Source organism: Hypanus sabinus, chromosome 2 (assembly GCF_030144855.1).
Source record: "Hypanus sabinus isolate sHypSab1 chromosome 2, sHypSab1.hap1, whole genome shotgun sequence".
NCBI classification, from domain to species: Eukaryota; Metazoa; Chordata; class Chondrichthyes; order Myliobatiformes; family Dasyatidae; genus Hypanus; species Hypanus sabinus.
Window position 1 is genome coordinate 178,816,314 of NC_082707.1, and position 20,265 is coordinate 178,836,578.

General features: G+C 46.1%; 2 protein-coding genes across 3 annotated transcripts in view; one reads left to right on the forward strand and one right to left on the reverse strand.

Moving 5' to 3' along the window:
• tgfb3 (transforming growth factor, beta 3) overlaps positions 1-6,074 on the forward strand; it is a 31,466-nt gene extending 25,392 nt beyond the window's left edge. For both annotated transcript variants that reach the window (XM_059960392.1, XM_059960384.1), the window contains one exon: positions 2,381-6,074. In XM_059960392.1, coding sequence (XP_059816375.1) covers positions 2,381-2,539 — 159 coding nt within the window. In that variant the 3' untranslated portion in view covers positions 2,540-6,074. The remainder of the gene's footprint in view (positions 1-2,380) is intronic.
• Positions 6,075-8,777: 2,703 nt separating this feature from the next.
• The window catches only part of ttll5 (tubulin tyrosine ligase-like family, member 5), a 439,573-nt gene continuing 428,085 nt past the window's right edge, over positions 8,778-20,265 (reverse strand). The window contains exon 33 of the mRNA XM_059960284.1: positions 8,778-10,018. Within this exon, the coding sequence (XP_059816267.1) occupies positions 9,981-10,018 (38 nt within the window). The 3' untranslated portion in view covers positions 8,778-9,980. The remainder of the gene's footprint in view (positions 10,019-20,265) is intronic.

The following is a 20,265-nucleotide window of genomic DNA, read 5'->3' on the forward strand; positions in this document are numbered from 1 at the left end:
ATGGTTGAATACTATCATATTATGATCACTGCCTCCTAAGGGTTCATTTACCCTAAGCTTACCAATCAAATCCGAATCATTACACAACATCCAAACCAGAATAGCTTTTTGCTTTCCCCTCATGGGCTCAACCACTAACTGCTCTTAAAAAGCCATCTTGTAGGCCTCCTACAAATTCTCTCTTGGGATCCAGTACCAATCTGATTTTCCTGATCTACCAGCATTTTGAAATCTCCCCCATTTGTAACTATATGTAGTATTACCCTTTTGACATGCGTTTTTTCTCTCTCCTGTTGTAATTTGCAGCCACATCCTGGCTACTATTTGGAGGCCTGTATATAATTCCCATCAGGGTGTTTTACCCTTGCAGTTTCTTAACTCTGCCCATAAGGATTCTACACCTTCTGATCCTATGTCACCTCTTCCTAAGGATTTGATTTCATTTTTTGCCAACAGAGCCACCCACTCCCTCTGCCTACCTGCCTGTTCTTTTGATACAAAGTGTATTCTTGGCTGTTAAGCTCCCAACTATGATCTTCTTTCAGCCACGACTCAGTGATGCCCACAAATTCATACCTACCAATCTCTAATTGTGCTGCAAGATTATCTACCTTATTCCAGAGACTATGTGCATTCAAATATAACACCTTCAATCCTGTATTTGCCACCATTTTTGATTTTGTCACCATACTATACTGCATCTCATTCCACTGATGGAAATTTTGCCCTGTCATCAGCCTGTCCTTCTGACAGTCTCACTCACACTGCATCTTATTGTATGCAAACTTTCCCATCCTCAGCCCTATTACTCTGGTTCCCATTCCCTTGCCAAATTAGTTTAAATCTTCTGAACAGTTCTAGTAAACATGCCCACAAGCATATTGGTCCCCTTGGGTTTAGATATAACTGTCCCTTTTGTACAAATCATACCATTCCCAGAAGAGATCCCAATGATTCAGAAATCTGATGCCCCGCTTCCTGCACCAGTTCCTCAACCAGGTCATCCTGTTCTTGTCCTTAATGGTGCATGGCACAGGTAGCAATCCAGGGACTACTATCCTGGAGTTCCTGCTTTTCAGCTTTCTACCAAGCTTCATTTTCTTACCAATGTCATTGGTGCCAATATGTACCAAGACCCCGCTCATCCTCCTCCTTTAGAATGCCTTGGACCCGATCTAAGACATCCCTGACCCTGGCACCTGGAAGGCAACATACCATCCAGGTGTCTCTTTCATATCGAATGAATCTTGTGTCTATAACTATGGAATTGCCTCTCACTACAGCCTTCCTCTTTTCCCCCATTCCCTTCTGAGTCACTGCACCAGACTCAGTGCCAGAGATCCAGTTGCCACAGCTCCACCCTGGTAGGTCATTCCCCCAATAGTATACAAAGTGTATTCTTATTACTGAGCGAAACAGCCACAGGAGTGGCTGCCCCTGTCTATCTGTCTGCCCATTTCCATTCCCTATCTGCTATCTATCATCTCCTCTGTTTCCCATATGAGCCAAGGCTCATCAAGTTGTAGCTCCATTTCCTTAACACATTCTCTGAGGAGCTGCAGCTCGGTGCACCTAATGCAGATGTGGTTATCCGGGAGGCTAGAGGTCTCCCAGAGTTCCTACATCTCACACAAAGAACACAACACATCCCCTGGAGCCATTCTCATTGCACTGAGAAAGAATGAAGAACAAACTTACCTGAAATGTACCATGTCTGCTGTTGTCGAAGCCTGCTGAGCCAAAAATTCTGCACTCTAACAGTGGTCCACTCGCACAATGGTCACTCCGCTTATCCCTACCTTATTATTTGCCCTTGGTAATGAATCGTGTTTTGATTGGGCTGATGGAAAAAGCCAAAAGCCCATTGAATAGGGTCCAGAAGAAGTTCATGAATATGATCCTGGGAATGAAAGGGTTAATGTATGAGGAGCATTTGACGACTCTGTGTTTGCTGGAACTTAGAAGAATGAAGAAGGATCTCAGAGAAATCTATTGAATAATAAGAGACCTAGTATAGTGGATGTGGAGAGGATAATCCTACAGTATGGGAGTTTAGGACTGTGGGCACAGCCTCCAAATAGAAGGATGTCCCTTTCGAACAGAGATGAAGAATTTCTTAAGCCAGAGGATGGTGGATGCTAGGTTGTTGGGTATATTTAAAGCAGGGGTTGATAAATTCTTAATTAGGGTGTGAAAGGTTATGGGGAGAAAGCAGGAGAATGGTGTTGAGAGGGATGGGGTTGATCAGCTATGATGGAATTAGAGAGCAGATTCAAATGGGCCACTCAGCTTGCTCAGTGAGTTTAGGTTTTAGCTGGTGTGTGGGGTGTTATTGTGGAGAGATGAATGAACTAGTGAGCTGTCCTCCCTTTGTTGACAGGTGCTGGGACTGTACAACACGCTGAATCCAGAGGCCTCAGCATCACCCTGCTGTGCCCCCCAGGATCTGGAGCCCCTCACCATCCTGTACTATGTGGGGCGAACTCCCAAGGTGGAACAGCTATCTAATATGATCGTCAAGTCCTGTAAATGTAGCTGAGGTTCCCCAGATCGCCCGTGTTTGTATGCATGCGTGTGGGGTCTGTATGTACATGTGAGGTCTGTGTGTTGGAGTGCACATAACTGTATAGAAGGTACATGTTGGAGTACATGTGCGTGGGTGCTGTTGGAGTACATGTGCATGGGTGGGTGTGTGCTGGTGTACATGTGTGTGGGTTCGTGTTGGGGTACATGTATGTGTGGGTGTATGTTAAGAGTTCATGTGTGGGTATGTGTTGGAGTACATGTGTCCATGAATGTGAGAGGGACAGGCTTCAAGACCCAAGCGGCAGACACCAGGAGCTAACAAAGGGCCTGGTGCATATGCTCATTGCTGCCTGATGGAAGAAGCTGGCAAGACAGGAGTCACAAAGGTTCACAAATCCAAACTCTGCACTAGAAGTAAAGGATCGGTGAAGTTGTGACGTAGAGAGTGTGGTGGCGACAAGACATGGGAGATGATGCTGAATATCTCTGCGCTATAGCCAGAGGAAGGCAGAGAGCGACACCAGGTTTTAACATGAGTAACATTGACCAGTGGGCCAATGGCTCCTCAAACGGCCCTGTGTACCAGACATACAGAGCCCAGGGGTTCAAAGGACTGCAGCTGACCCCCTGCTCCAGCCTCAAGAACTCTTTGTATGTGAGCAGACCAGTGCGAGGAGCTTCCGGCCAGAGAATGTGCAGTGATGCATGAAACATGCCCTATAGGACGAGCGCTATCTTGGCCTTTACTGAGCACCAATGTTGGCTGGTGGCTGCCAAATAAGAGCTCCACCCCCAACCCCCCAATCATCCCGCTGTGTGTTGTTCACTGACTGTGACATGTGAAGCCGAAGGGGAGTGTCTAGCATGGCAGAATTCCCACAGCAGACGCTCCGGTCAAAACCTGAATGATATACTGACCCAGAGAGATGCCCTTGCCTGTCAGTGTCACCAAGAGAAACCCCCGTCACCCCCCACCCAGACAGTTACATTTACTATTGGTCAATTTCTCAGTGATGGTCTCCATGGGTCAGTCTTGGTGATATTCTCTGTGGGTCAGTAACTCAGTGATGGTCACCATCAGTCTTTCGGTGACAGTCAGTGTGGTTCGGTCTCACAGTGACAGTCTCCATCGGCTGGTCTCTTGGTGATTGTCAGTGGGGCATTCATTGTGTGTGATGTCTGTGTTGCCCCTCTGCAGAGGTGTCTGGGTGGGATGAGCTCCCCAGTGACCTGTAGGGAGGTGTGGCCACACAGGGAGACTGTGTCTCTCCGATTTACATTGACATTTGCACTGCGGTATGTTTTCATTATATTTAATTTATAATTCCCATTTTTATTTATTGACTGATCTATGGAGATGTCTCTGCATACCCTGAGCCCCTTCCTCCTGTCTGCCTCACAGCCAGTCCCTCTGGAATCCCCTTCCCAACCCCCACCATGCATCCTTGCTTCCTACCTCAGCTCCAGAGCCAGCATCTTAGTGATTGTCTCACTCTGGACTCCGTGGCACACTGCAACTTAGGAGGAACACTTCCCTCCATCCTCTACTGGCCATGGTGTTGTGCCAGGGTCTGAGCCAGCAAGGCATAAGAGTTGCCATGAGTCTCACAGAGGAAGTAAGCAGGATGGGGGCCAAACCTTTGTCAAGGATCCGCTGTTTGAGTAGGAAGGCTTTGAGGCAAATCCAACTTTGCTTTTCTCTTGGCATATCATAGTAGGCTTTGATCAGGGTTCTGTACCTCCCAGAGTGCGAGGCTGGCTTCTGTTCAGAGTGGGTTATGTCTCGGTATCTGTGGTACCCATTGCTGGGGCAGGGATTCCATAGTTTGCTAACTTGGTGCACACAGATCCAGACCAGACTAGGCAGCAGGAGTGCTGGTATGCTTCCTTATCTGTGTAAAAATACTCCTGACAGGAGGTGAGTTTGGAAATATCCTGAAATCCAGCAGATGCCCCAGTTGGGACAGAGTATGATTTCTAACAGAAAAAACAGAGGGAACCTGGCCTCTAGTAACTTCCATTGTGCCACACTCCCACCCCAACGCCTGCTCATTAGGAACACATTTCGTGTGTTCTCAGAAGGTAGACAGCGAAGCAGGCTGTTAGTGGACGCAAGCTCTCAGAACAAGTGCCAATGGGACAAGTGTGTGGGGAGGGTGGGACCTTCCACTAATGTACAAAGGGACCAGTGAGGGCTGGGTTCCCTAATGCCACCATCTCCAATACTCCACTTAGATACATGAGTTAACGTTTCACAAGCCATGAAGGAAACCCATCTGAGGGACGGCTTTGTAAGTTAGTAACCGGACCGAGTGAAATACTCAACTATCTCCTTACTGATGAAAACTACACTGCTGCCTGATAGGTTGTCCATACTAGGACACAGTTTTTCCATACAGTGGAAGGTGTCACATCACACTGTTAGAACACAACAGTGTGTCTCACATCAACAAATCAGTTGGAAGTGGAATCACTATTGTTCACTGAGCAATTGGACTTGTTTTGTTTGAAGGGAAGAAGCTTTAACTTTGAAGATTCTGAAGGATTCTCCAATTTATGAGGGAATTCATCTACTCAGCTGTGGCTGCTGTTTCCAGGTTGGATAGTAGAATGGGGTCAGGTCCTGGGTTGGGGCAGAGGGCTACTAACCCAGCTAGAACAAGAGAAATCCATTCAATGGTAGAAATGAAAACATTAAAAGGGGTTAAAGGGGATTTTATTGGCAAATAAATAGCCCATAAATTCACAGTATATGGATCACAGGAAATTGGCTGTTCTGAGAACAAATGTTTCTTTAGAACAGAGATGAAGAGGAATTTCTTTAAGCCAGAGGGTGGAGAATCTGTGGAAGTCACTGGGCATATTGGTAAGTTCACGATTAGAAACATTGTCAGAGGATCTCAGGAGAGAAGGCAAGAAAATGGGGCTGAAAGGGAAAATAAGTCAGCCATGATGGAATGGCAGAGCAGACTTTAGGCCGAATAGCCTAATTCTGTTTCTATATCTTATGGTCTTGATTCAGTAACTGGTGATGGGCATCTTTTCACCTTTGGGCCCTTGACAAAGCCTTTCTGAGTCCTTTCGGTGCTCCTGCTACACTGCTGGGAGGAAGCTCCAGAACGATGCAGGGTGGTATGAGCCTCAGGGGGGTTCTCCAGTACCTGCTGGTGTTTCCTCCTCATTGAATGATTTGTTGATGGTGAGGCTTTGGGAGGGAGAATGGGAGTGTGGTGCAGCTCTGTGAATGAGTAACTGTATTCTGTAAACATGTCTGTACAGTGGTAATAAATCTGCAGGGTTTACTCGTACTGACAACAGGTAGACCAGGACTCCCGTGCCACCCCTACTTGTGACGGTAACGGGAAGTCCCGCATGGCCATCTCAAACTGGTCACGCAGGGGCAGCAGTTCTGTGGAAAGTTGCACATCCCACCTGCTAATTTATTTTGTAGTACGTTTTCCCATTAATGAATAAACCTTTTTTTTAAAGAAAAGCGAATAAGGTTGTTGAATGCAACTTAGTTGAGATTAAAGTGTAGTTTGGATGAATTTTCTTTGCTTCTGTTGATTGGGGAGATTCTACCATTTACACCAAGATGTTGCTCAAGGGCAAAGGAAAAGGGTGAGGGTAAAGAGCCTGGACGGTGGTCAGCTGGAGAGGATGATACCAAGCACACACCTGAGCTTGACCCCCTCCCTTTGTCACCTTCCCTCAGCACTGCCTTGGAATGAATGCCCTATATTTTTGGCTGAAGTCTCCAGATTGGAATTTGAACCCCAGCCTGCTGTGATGGGTAGAGAAGATTCCTCTCCTGAGTTTTGAGGACCCTGCATCACTTCTGTGTCCAGCTCTCTGAATTCCGTGTTGAGTGGATGGGACTTGGAATGATCTGCAGAAATTCTCACCTGATTTTCTGGTTACACTGATTCATGGTGCTGCCTCTGGTTAAAGCATCTTTACACATTGGTTGCAGAGAGTAAGAGAGAGGGAGCTGGATCATGAGACCACACATTTAACAGCTCAAACTACCACATGACTTCTGAATTCCCACCTTGGAGGCACTAGTGGTCATATATAGTGTTAAACACTCAGGGATACTGCGTCACCATGTACCACACTGCCCCAGTGGGGCCAGACGAGCTATGTGGGATCAGGCTGTGCAAAGTGTGGGGACACCAGGGTACTGTATGGACAGGAAGAGTGTGTAGAGGGGGGATCCAAGGAGGGAGGATGTGTGGAGGAACTGAGCAGATAATAACGGGGGGAGGGGGGAGGATTGGTGATATGACTGAGGAGCTGGGGATTGATCAGTAACACTGTAGCTGGTGGAAACGAGAGTGGAGGTAGTGGGATGCATGACAGGAAGGTTTAGCTGTCTAAGGGAGCACTGCCTGTGCCAAGTAGCCTCCAGCACATCTCCATGTTCCATCAACAATTAACACAATTAAAGTGGGTGCAGGTCGCTTGGAACAAAAGTGAAGCACGATCATATCCTCTCTGTCCTGGCAGAGGGACCCTAGAACACACCCTCTGCAGCTACCCAAAAGCTCTGGGAGAAGGCTGCTAATGCTGGCACCATGATCAGGTACTGAAGGCAGTGGTAGAAGGAATCTTCTTGGCCATTCTTGGCACTTCTGCCAACTCACTAAGCCTATAGCCTTTGTCAAAGCTAGAGACCAACCACAGTCTCAGCCCAGATCACCAGCAGGCTTGCTCACCACAGTGTCCGACTTGCAACTGGAAGTTGATCTTGGTGAGCAATTAAAGTTCCCTGACTTCATCATCCCTGATGCCTGACATGGTCATTCTGTTAGAAACTTCAAAGCAGGTGGTCATGGTAGAACTGACAGTTCCTTGGGCAGACCGGATTGAGGAGGTATTTGAGCGTAAGAACCAGGATCTGGTAGAGCAGTGCCAGAGATGAGTGGAGGGCATGATGCAAGCCTATAGAAGTAGGGAGTAGAGGTTTTGCTGTGCAGAATCTTCTCTCTCCTTGGTATTATGAGGATTGCAAAGAAAAGAGTCATCAGGACCATCACAGAGCCTGCTGAGTGAGCCTCCAGGAGGCTATGGATCAAGAGCTGTGGCCTGTATATCAATGCTGCTGGGACACAAGCCTGGGTCTGATCAACCATGGCTGGGTTGACTAGGCAAGAGTATCTAATGTTGAAAGACCCGAAACACATGACGACCTCAGGTTACATCACTGATGATGTGTCCCAGCATATCCATCTCAATATCATTATATCTGTATAAAACCATGGTTAGACCACTCTTGGAGTACGGTGTTCAGTTCTGGTCACCTCATTAGGGTACAGAGGAGACTCACCAGGATACTGCCTGGACTAGAGAGCATGTTTTATGAGGATAGATGAGCAAGCTGGAGCTTTTCTCTTTGGAGTGAAGGAGGATGAGCGGTGACTTAATAAGCCATTCAAAATGGTAAGACGCACAGATTGAGTGGACAGCCAGAGAAGTTTTCCCAGGGCAGAAATGGCTAATATGGGGGGGGGGGGTGTTAATCTTCTCCTGGAGCTTTTGGGCAGCTGCTGAGGGTACTGTATGCTCCAGGGTCCCTCTGTTAAAGCAGGGAGGACATGATCATGCCTCACTTTTGCCCCAAGCAAAAGTATGGGAGGGAGGAATGGCAGAGGTAACTTTTTTTATACACTGTGGTGGGTGTGTGGAACATGCTGCCAGGGGTTATGACAGAGCAGATACATTAGGGATATGTAAGAAACTCTGAGATAAGCACATGAATATTAGAAAAATGAAGGGCTGTGTGGGAGGAAGGGTTAGATTGATCTTTAGAGTGGGTTAAAAGGTTGGCACAACATTGTGGGCCAAAGGGCCTGTATTGTGCTGTAATGTACTATCTGCTCAGCAGCCTCCAGCACATCCCCACACACTATCGACGATAAACACAATTAAAACAGGAGTGCAGTTCCAAATGGTGCCTAATGAATAAATGGTGACTATGACACTGCTCTTGGACAAGTGAATGGTGCACATACCCTCACTTCTACTCCAACGATACCTTTCCCCAGGGTCAGCCAGCGGATGCAGTACAGGGCCCCCACAGGCATCCTGTTGCCCCTGGCCAGCCTGAGCCAAAACCCTAGTTTGGGTACAATCTGCCTGACCTATTCCCTCTTGGGAGGATGTACAATGTAATTTGGCCACCCATTTCCCCTCTCATTAACATATGTCTCTGTAATGCAACTTCAGACAAAGACTACTTGATACAAGCCTTACATCTCAAAATATTAAATGTTTTATAATTTTAGCTGTTAATTTCTCCCTGAAACAGAATAATCAGTTGCTGCTGTAGTCCTTCCGTCATTCTAGAATAAAACGTACAATTCCCCAAGCAGTCCACCCCACCATATGTACAGAATGAAATAATCTGCCAGTAATATGCACAATGCATCCCAACAGTCCACATCCCTAAGCAGCTGTTACCTCTCACCCCAACCACCTCTCCTGATGTTACTCATTCAACACTGGAATATCTCTCCACAGCTTAGTGAGAACCCTAGGCAGCCTCATCACACTGGGGCTCATCCATCCCATCCTGTACCCATTCTTGCGTCCCTCTAAGTGAGGTATCTCACGTCCCCTGGTTGGGGAGTGTTAAGGAGGTTGGGCACATGCCATCCTGACCTGGAAGTCAATCCTTGGCTTGTCACTCCCTCTGGGTCCAAACCGCAGCACTCCCTCCCTCCTCTCCAACAGCAGTCACTGGGTGGGTGAGGGAAGGTCAGACACACTTCCCAGGACAATAAGCGGACAGGAGTGCAGGCACCAGCACACAGCAGGCTGTGACTGAAGACATTGATGTTTGTGTTCCAAGCCCAGGCTGGGCCGTCCCAAGCACTGTGTGGTCCAGAGTGGCATTCTAGCACTGAAGACCTTGTGCTTCTGCCATTGGCTACTGTTCTGCCTACAGCCTGGGTTGAGGGAGTCAGTGCTGCCTGTCCCGAGTCCTGGAGCATACCATTGGCAGTCTGGTGAACTGGAGCTGACCGTGGGCTGTGTCAGGTCCATATAGTGAAGGTTTCCAACGAAGTCCCATTATCAGATGGAGTGATCTTTGTTGTGGCTCCAGTTAAACCCCATCAGCACTGAGTCCACAGCACAACTCCATGTAGCACCACAGCAATGGGATGTGTGAAATGATTCCCACAGCTTCAGGTCCACGCTCCTCTGATAGTCCAATCCGTGGCGGCCTATGGAGTTTGACCTGTCCATAGAGATCAGTGCAATCTGTCCATAGGAGTCAGTGGGTCTCTAAGACAGGTAAGTGAAATGGAGCAGTGAGATTGGTCAAAGGGATCGGTCAGTGGGATAGGTTGGTGTGATAAGTCAGTGGGAAGGGTCAGAGGAATCGGTCAGTGGGAGGGTCAGTAGGACTGGTCAGAGGAATTGGTCAGTGGGATGAGTCACTTGTCCACTCACGCAGATTTCCCTGCCAGGTTTGCTGAGGTCTCCGCTGTAATAGATAAACAGAAAACATTCTTAGGGAGGTGAAGCTGGGTGCCAGAGGACAGTATCAGGGGTCTGTGCCCAGCTGTGGGAACTTGAGTGGGAGCCAAACTATAGTCCCCCAAGCCCCCCCACTGAGATAGTGGCACCTGGCCAGCTCCTACAGGTGGATGTTGTCCAGGACAGACTTTATTATAAAGATAAAGATTAATTTTATTTGTCACATGTATATTGAAACACTGAAACATCCAAAGAAATGCATTATTTGTGTCAACGAACAGCGTAATCCGAGGTTGTGCAGGGAGCAACCCACAAGCGGTGGTACTACGCTTCTGGTGCCAACGTAACATGTCCACAACTTACTAACCTGTGTATTTTTGAAATGTGAGAGGAGACTGGAACACCCATAGGAAACGCATGCGGTGTCAGGAAGAACACTCAGACTCCTTGCAGACAGCAGCAGGAATTGAATTACTTTTATTTCTTACATCCTTCATGTACATGAGGAGTAAAACTCTTTACGTCTCTGTCTAAGTGTGCAATTTATAGTAATTTGTAATAAATAGTATGTACAACAGGTCAGTCAACGTGAATTAATCAGTCTGATGGCCTGGTGGAAGAAGCTGTCCCAGAACCCCGATCACTGGCATTGTGAAGTGTTAGGTTAACTGCTACACTGCTGTACTGTTCACAAGTAGTTGGCTGCTACTTCAGTTCCTAGCCAACGTTGATCCTTTTGCAGAGTTGACCTGGTGTGGGATCTTGCTTGTCAATGAATGGCTGTCAGAAATGATGATGTAAATCCCTCTGACCTCATGTGTGACTGCTAAACCTGTAACGGGGATTTCAGCCACGATGTGGCCACAATGTACATGAGATCCTAGTGCCATAGACCTCTGCTCCTGTGGGACCATTCCAGCTATGGGCACACAGCAGCCAACCACCTCCCCATCATTAAGGACATCTTCCAAAGGCGATACTTCAGGTATCCATCATGATGGATCCCCACCATTTGGGACATGCCCTCTTCTCATTCCTGCCATCAGGGAGGAGGTCACAGGAGGCTGAAGGCACACATTCAACATTCCTCCTCTGCTATCAGATTTCTGAAGTCTGGAATACTACCACGAGATTTTGCTCTCACTTGCATGGTGCTGTTGCCACAAAACGCCAAATTTCATGACACAAGTCAGTGATAATAAACCTGATTTTGATTCTGATCCTGATGATTCAGAAACCTGCGAGATGTTCCCATACATGGTACCAAGTCACTACAGGCAGGAACAGAAGTTGGTGCTCAGCTCCTTCACTGCTCACTTTGAAGTGTTGCCTCAGTTTCCCAGGCCAGGAGTTGTAGCTATAGGTTGAAGTTTGTCTAGGAAAAGGTTCCATAGCTCCTCTCCCTTGGTGTGTTGGTTCGTACCTACCTCGCCCATCGATGGACAGGTTCCCATTTTACAAATTTTTGTTAGGGACTCACATCCCACAGCATTCACCCCAGCAAATTCCCTCATTGTCTCAAACTCCTCCACTGCATCAATGTTTCATCCTGTTCACACAGGAAGAGTAATAACTTTCATAGACCCTGTCCTTTCTGCCGCATTACAAGTTGATCAGTGCCCAGACTCAACACTTATTCCGGTTGCGGCTGACGAAGGCCTCTGTATTTGGCAGCAGCATGGTAGTGTAGCAGTTAGTGTAATGCTATAACAGCAAACATATGCTCCCAAACCTGACCCTGTTCCTTCCAGAATTACCAGGCATGACTTTAACATCCTTTAAATAAACTGATATTTAGGGGTGGCAAAGTAGCGTAGCAGTTAGTGTAATACTTTTCATCATCAGTGACCCAGGTTCAATCCCACCACTGTTTATAAGGAACTCTCCCTGTGACTGTGTGGGCTTCCTCCAAGTGTTCCAGTTTCCTCCCACATTCCAAAGACATATGGGTTAACAGGTTAATTAGTCTCATGGGTGTAATTACATGGTGCGGACCCATTGGACTGGAAGGCCTGTTACCACGCTGTGTCTCTTAATAAATAAATGAAACATACCTATTACAGCCCCTGCAGTGGGTCACGTGGGCTTCAGAGTTCAAAGTAAATTCATTGTCAAAGTACATCTACGTCACCATAGACAACCCTAAGATTAACTTTTTTGTGGGCATACTCAATAAATCAAGAATACAATAATAATTATAACAGAATCAATGAAAGACCAACTTGGGTGTTCAACCAGTATGCAAAAGCTAACAAACTCTGCAAATACAAAAGAAAGAAATAACAATAATAAAAAATAAATAAGCAATAAACATTGAGAACACGAGATGAAGAGTCTTCAAAAGTGGATTCTTTGGTTGTGGAAGTATTTCAATAATGGGTAAAATGGTAAAGTTGGGTGAAATTATGGCCTCTGGTTCAAAAGCCTGATAGTTGAGGGGTAATGACTATTCCTGAACTTGGTGGTGTGAGTCCTGGACCTTCTTCCTGATGACAGCAGCGAGAAGAAAGCTTGTCCAGGGTGGTGGAGGTCCCCAGATGTTGTGTTCCTGTGACAGTGTTTTGTGTAGATGGGCTCAGTAGTGGGGAGGGCTTTACCTGTGATGGACTGGGCCGTATCAACTGCTTTTTCTAGGATTTTCCATTCAAAGGAATTGGCATTTCCAAATCAGGCTGTGATGCAGCCAGTCAATGAACTCTCTACCACACATCTATAGAAGTTTATCAAAATTTTAGATGTCAGATCAAATCTTTGCAAACTTCTAAGAAAGTAGAGGCACTGCTGTGCTTTTTTCTGAAATAATAACCATAGAGGAATTTAAAGTTTCTGACCCTCTCCATCTTCTGTTCCCCCAGTGAGAACTGGCTCATGGACTTCTGGCTTCCTCTTCCTGAAATCAATAATAGCTCCTTGGTCTTGCTGATATTGAGTAAGAGGTTGTTGTTGTGACATCACGCAGCCAGATTTTCAATCTCCCTCCTATTTGTCACCACCTTTGATTCAGCCTGCAAAGGTGATGTTGTCAGCAAACTTAAATCTGGCATTCCAGCTTCCAGTGTAAAGCGAGTAGAGCAGGGGGCTAAGCACACAGCCTTGTGGTGCAAGTGCACTAATGGAGACTGTGGAGATGTTGTTGCCAATTGAACTGAGTGGGGTCTACAAGTGAGGAAATTGATGATCCAATTGCACAAGGAGGTATTGAAGCTAAGGTCTGGAAGCTTATTGATTAGTCTGAGGAGATGATAGTATTGAATGTAGTTGATATGGAGCAAACTGATATATGCACCTTTAATGTCCAGACGTCTGGCTCAGTTTCATGGTGACACAAAATGCCCCGTAGTCACTGGCCCAGATTAGTCCTACAGCATGTTGCAAGACCGCCAACCTTACCGCAGACAACAAGGATACCAAGTGTTCCTCTCCAGGTTGTACACTGTTCCTCTTTCTCAACAGTGTGATGAGCTGGGAGCTCTTTCCAACAACACCTTCACCAGAAGGACTGCAATGGTTCTGGTACAGCTCACTACCTCCTGTCGAAGGCAGTAAACACAAGTTTGCAAGTTGGGCGGTAAGGGGTTGGAGTTCTGTCTGCATGTGTGACGAGGCTGCATGAGTGGGAAAATAATTTGTTTGATGTTGTCTTGTTCTGTTGTTGTTACTGCTGTTTGTGTTCTGCTGAACATTGTAGGCAGAATCAGAATCAGATTTAATATCACCAGCATTAGTCATGAAATTAGTTTTCTTGTGGCAGCAGTACATTGCAATACATAGTAATGATAAATTACAGTGAGTATATCAAAAATAATTTAAGTTAAGTAGTGCTAAAAGAGAGAGAATAACATAATGAGGAAATGTTCATAGGTTCATTGTCCATTCAGAAATCTAATGTTGGAGGGGAAGTAGCAGTTCCTGAAACTTTGAGTGTGTGTCTTCAGGCTCCTGTACCTCCTCCTTAATGGCAGCAATGAGAAGAGGGCATGACCTGAGTGAAGGGGGCCCTTAATGATGGATGCTACCTTTTTGAGGCATTGCCTTTTGAAGGTGTCCTGGATACTGAAGAGGCTGGTGCCCGTGATGCAGCTGGCTGAGTTTACAGCTTTCTGCAGCTTTTTCCTATCCTGTGCAGTGGCCCCTCCATACCAGATAATGTTGCAACCAGTTACAATGCTCTCAACGGTACATTCGTAGAAATTTGTGAGTGCCTTCAGTGACACACCAATTCATCTCAAACTCAGAGTGAAATATAGCTGCTGTCAATCTTTCTTTGTAATTGCATCAATATGTTAGGCCCAGGATAGATGCTCAGGGATGTTGACACCCAGGAACTTAAAAATGTTCACACTTTCTGCTTCTGATGCCTCAATGAGGACTGGTGTGTGTTCCCTCAACTTACTCTTCCTAAAGTCTACAATCAGTTCCTTTGTTGTACTGATATTGAATGTGAGGTTGTTGTTGTGACACCACTCAACCAGCTGATCTATCTTGTTCCTATATGCCTCCTTGTCACTATCTGAAATTCTGCCAACAACAGTTGTGTTATTGGCAAATTTACAGATATAGATATAGATAGTGTGTCTAGCCACATAGTCTTGAGTGTAGAGAGAGAGCGGGCTAAGAATACATCATTGAGGTGTGCCAGTGATGATTTCAATCACTGTAGAGTTATTGCGGCGATAGGCAAATTGCAGCAGGTCCAGGTCCTTGCTCAGGCAGGAGTGGACTCTAGCCATGATTAATCTCTCGAAGCACTTCATCACTGTGGATGTGAATGCCACTGGGTGAAAGTCATTGAGGCAGCTCACCCTGTTCTTCTTGGGCATTGGTATGATTGCCACCCTTTTGAAGTAGGTGGGAACTTCTGACTGCAGCAGTGAGAGATTGAAGATGTCCTTGAACATTCCTGTTGGTTGGCACAGGTTTTCAGTGCCCTACCAAGTACACCATTAGGGCCTAATGCCTTGCAAGAGCTCACCCTCTTGAAAGATGTGCTGATGCTGGCTTCCAAATCAGAGCTTATAGGGTTATTGGATGCTTCACACAGCTGTAGTTTTATTCTTTTTTTCAAAGTATGCATAAAAGCCGTTGAGCTGATCTAGGAGTGAAGCATCACTTCCAATCATACTGTTAGGTTTCACTTTGTAGGAAGTAATGGCCTGCAAACCCTACCAGAGCTGTTGTGCATCTTATTCCATCTCTAACCTCAATTGGAATTGTTTTTTAGCTCTTAAGATAGCCTTCTTTAAGTCATACCTGGACTTCTTGTACAATTCTAGATCAATTGTCTTAAATGCCACAGATCTACCCCTCAGCAGACTACCCACCTCCTGGTTCATTCATGGCTTTTGATTTAGATATGTTTAGTATGTTTTCAAAGGCACTCACTCATCCACACAGACTTTGATTAAGTCAGTGACAACTGTGGCATTTTCATTCAGACTTAAAGATGAATCGCTGAATATTGTTCACTGTATGTTTCAATGTAAATACATCTGAATCTGGTGACCTAGCCTGCTCTGACCAAAGAGGAGATCATGGAGAGTGGGCAGATGATGAAGCCTCTCCTTCCTGTACACAGAGGCATTTTCTCTAATTATTGCTGACTCTATCCCTGAATGTGTCACTCTGCTTGGAGGACTCATCTGGGATCTGTGTCTTTGTGGAATTCATCAAATACTCCCCGCTCACTGAGACGTTACCAGCTGTTGGATGAGATCTCAGTGCAGTTCTGCTCTACCTCCACTCACTGAGCATAGAAACATACCCTGTGGCAGCAAGTTTAGCAGCCTTGCTCCAAGCGGCATTTACAATCAGACACCTGATCTCAACGGTTCCTTTAGCAGCTGCTCTCCAGCCATTTGATACCCAGCTCCCTTGTCTGGGCACAGAGCCAATGACCCCTTCAATATCTGCGAAATTCCTGACACACTCAACACAGAGCCGGAAAGAACGGGAGAGAGATTGTTTTTGCTGTAACCCGGTTCTATGCTGCCCCCACCCCTGCTGAATGGAGGAAAGAGAGAGCAGAGACCCTGGCAGGGAAAGGGCCATCACTGTGGTACTGGGCTACAGTCTGAACCTCTCCCCAACTCCGTCCTACCCTCACAAAATGCTGGAGGAACTCAGCAGGCTAGGCTGCATCTGTGGAGGGAAATAAACATTTGACATCTTGGACAAAGACACTTCATTGTCTCAATGACTTGGCCTCTGTAGCTGTATGTGGCAATGAATTCCAGATTCACCACCCCCTGGCTAAAGAAATTTCTTCTCATCTCAGGTCTAAAGGGACGTACCTCTATTCTGAGGCCATGCTCTCTAGTCCTAGACTCCCCAATTCCTCAGCGAAGTCCCACTATTTCTAGGTCAAGTTGGAGGCAGTGCTTGCCTCTCTTGTTCCTCTGGATGGAAGAGACTGTATGTTTGGCAGCTGCTGTTGGTGTACCCTGTGGTAGTAGTGGCAGTGTTACATTCCCCTGACCTTTGCACTAGGGATTTCCCCTCTACCCGAGGCATTCGGCAGTCTTAAACCACCTGTCAGTGTAACAGGGTCACCCAGAGCTTCAAGTACACAAGGCAGCTTAGCAAGGCTTATATCAAATGATTATTTTTCCATAATCCTGGAACGCTGCAGGAATTGAGCTTATGGAGAGAAGTGGTCCGGAGCAGAAGGAAACACAAGATCACAAGACAAAGGAGCAGAAGTAGGCCATTCGGCCCATCGAGTCTGTTCCGCCACTCCACCATGAGCTAAACTATTTTCCCATCTAGTTACAATTTCCAGCTTTTTCCCCATATCCCTTGATACCCTGACTAATTAGATACCTATCAATCTCCTCCTTAAACACCCTCAATGATTGGGCCTCCACAGCTGTATATGGCAACGAATTCCATAAATCCACAACCCTCTGGCTAAAAAAATTTCTCCTCATCTCTGTTTTAAATGGGTACCCTCTAATTCTAAGACTGTGGCTCCTTGTCCTGGACTCACTCACAAAGGGAAACAGCCTTTCCAAATCTACTCTGTCCAACCCTTTCAACATTCAAAATGTTTCTATGAGATCCCCTCTCATTCTTCTATACTCTAATGAATATAGTCCAAGAGCCGACAAATGCTCCTTATATGTTAGCCCCTGCATTTCAGGAATCATCCTCGTAAATCTTCTCTGAACTCTCTCCAACAACAGGTCATCCCTTCTAAGATAGGGGGCCCAAAACTGCACACAGTATTCCAAATGACGTCTCACCAGTGCCCCATAGAACCTCATCAACATCTCCTTACTCTTATACACTATTCCTCCTGAAATGAATGCCAACATAGCATTCGCTTTCCTTACTACCGATCCAACCTGGTGGTTAACCTTTAGGGTATCCTGCACGAGGACCCCCAAGTCCCTTTGCACTTCCGATTTTTGAATTTTGTAACGCCAAACGCCCACCACCACCCTCCAGCTCTAGAAAGCAATTGAACTAAAGGGTCAGGATATCAAATGAGCAACGTGTCAGAATCACAAAAGATTCTGCAGATACTGAAAATCTTGAACAACACACTCAAAATGTTGGAGGAACTCAGCAGGTCAGGCAGCGTCTATGGAAGGGAACAAGATGCTTCATCAGGACTGGAAAGGAAGGGAGAAGAAGCCAGAATAAGAAGGTGGGGGGAAGGGAAGGAGTACAAGCTAATGGGTGATAGGTGAGGCCAGATGAGGGGGAAGGTAAGTGGGTGGGTGAGAGGAAATGAAGTGATAGGTGGAAAAGCTGAAGCATAAGGAATCTGCTAGGAGAGGAGAAGAGAAGATGTGAAAGGGTAACCAGAATGGGGAATGGAAATAGGGAAATTGGGAGGGGGGAGAAATTACAGGAAATTAGGGAAATCAGTTTTCATGCTATCAGGTTAGAGGTTACCCAGGCAGAATATGAGGTGGAGTACTCTCCTCTAACCCAAGATAGGCCTCACCATGACAGCAGACGATGCCATGGACAGACATGTCTGAATGGGAATACAAAATTGAACTGAAATGGTTGCACCGCCTATGATACACAGTGAAGCCCTTCATTATCAGAGAGTGAACTTACAACACCCATGTTAATCTAATCATGTTTCCACTATGTAATAAAAAGTTATTCACACAGGGCTTCCTTTGACTACCTATCCATCTCACGGCAAACACTGGGCTGCTAAACCTGCAGAAAATTGCAGGGGCTGGAGATTAATCTACAGGCCCTCAGTTGATACGAGCCCTGGTCATCCATAGGCACATGATTATTGAGATTGTTTGGGATGCTGGGGGAATCAAGAATGGACACTGCTCAGCCAAAAGCAGGATTCCTTTTGCCGCAGGACTGAAAATATTCACACCCAATACACAGTGGCAGTGGCGGCCTGACCCTTTACCCCCTCACTCTCTTCAGTGCCTGACATGGGGCATCAGACACTCTCAAGCCCCAACTCATGTCCCAAGGGAAAGTCCCTTGCCAGCTCCCGTTCCCTTCCCACTAATGTCCCATCAGGCCCCTGACTGAATCCTGTTCTCATCCACTGATGTCCCATTGACTGTACAACATTGAACAGTACAGTACAGTACAGGCCCTTTGGCCTATCATGTTGTGCCAGTCTTTTAAGCTACTCTAAGATCAATCTAACCTTTCCCTCACACATTGCACTCCATTTTTCTTTCTAATAGTCTCTTAAATGTCCCTAATGTATTTGCTTCTACCACCACCACCAACAGGGTGTTCCATGTACCCACCTCTGTCTGTGTAAATAACCTTTCTCTGACACCACCCCCTTATGCTTTCCTCTAATCACCTTAAAAACTATGCCCCCTCATTTAAGCTATTTCTCTTAGCTAAAAAATATCTGACTGTCCACTCTATCTAAGCCTCTTACATCTTGTACATCTCTATCAAGTCACCTCTCATCCTCCATCGCTCCAAATGCAAAAGTCCTAGCTTGCTTAACCTTTTTTCTGAAGGCATGCCTTCTGGTCCAGGCAGCATCCTGGTAAATCTTCTCTGTACCCTCTCCAAACTTTCCTCATCTCTCCTATAATAAGGCAATCAGAACTGAACATAATACTCCAGGTGTGATCTAGACACTAGAATACTACAGCGCAGTACAGGCCCTTCAGCCCTTGATGTTCTGCCGACCCATATATTCCTTAAAAAAAGTACTAAACCCACACTACCCCATAACCCTCTATTTTTCTTTCCTCCATGTGCCTGTCCAAGAGGCTCTTAAATACCTCAAATGGTTTAGTCTCCACCACCATCCCTGGCAAGTCATTCCAGGCACCCACAACCCTCTGTGTAAAAAAACTTACCCCGCTGTCTCCCCTAAACTTCCCTCCCTTAACTTTCTACATATGCCCTGTACATTTGTACGTTTGCTATTGGTGCCCTGGGAAACAGGCACTGGCTATTCACCCTATCTATGCCTCTCATAATCTTGTAGACCTCTATCAAATCCCCTCTCATCCTCCTACACTCCAAAGAGAAAAGTCCCAGCTGTGCTAACCTTACCTCATAAGATTGTTTTCCAATCCAGGCAACATCCTGGTAAATCTCCACTGCACCCTTTCCATAGCTTCCACATCCTTCCTATAATGAGGTGACCAGAACTGAACACAATACTCTAAGTGTGGTCTCACCAGAGATTTATAGAGTTGCAACATGACCTCTCTACTCTTGAACTCAATCCCCCATTAGTGAAGCCTAACATCCCATAGGCCTGCTTAACTATCCTATCAACCTGTGCAGCGACCTTGAGGGATGTATGGATTTGAACCCCAAGGTCCCTCTGTTCATCCACACTCTTAAGTAACTGACCATTAACCCTGTACTCAGCCTTCTGGTTTGTCGTTCCAAAATGCATCACCTCACACTTATTTGGATTGAACTCCATCTGCCACTTTTCTGCCCAATTCTAACCAGTGTTTATAGGGATGCAACATTACCTTGGGGCTCTTGAACTCAATCCCCTGACAAATGATGGCCAACACACCATACACATTCTTAACCACTCTGTCAACTTGTGAGGCAACCTTGAGGGATCTATAGATGTGGACTCCTCTGTTCCTCCACATTGCCAAGAATCCTGCCATTAACTTTGTATTCTGACTTCAAATAAGACATTCCAAAGTGAATCACTTCACACTTCTCCAGATTGAACATCATTTGCTACTTCTCAGCACAGTTCTGCATCCTGTCAATGTCCTGTTGTAATCTATGACAACCAGAACTATCCACAACTCCACTAAC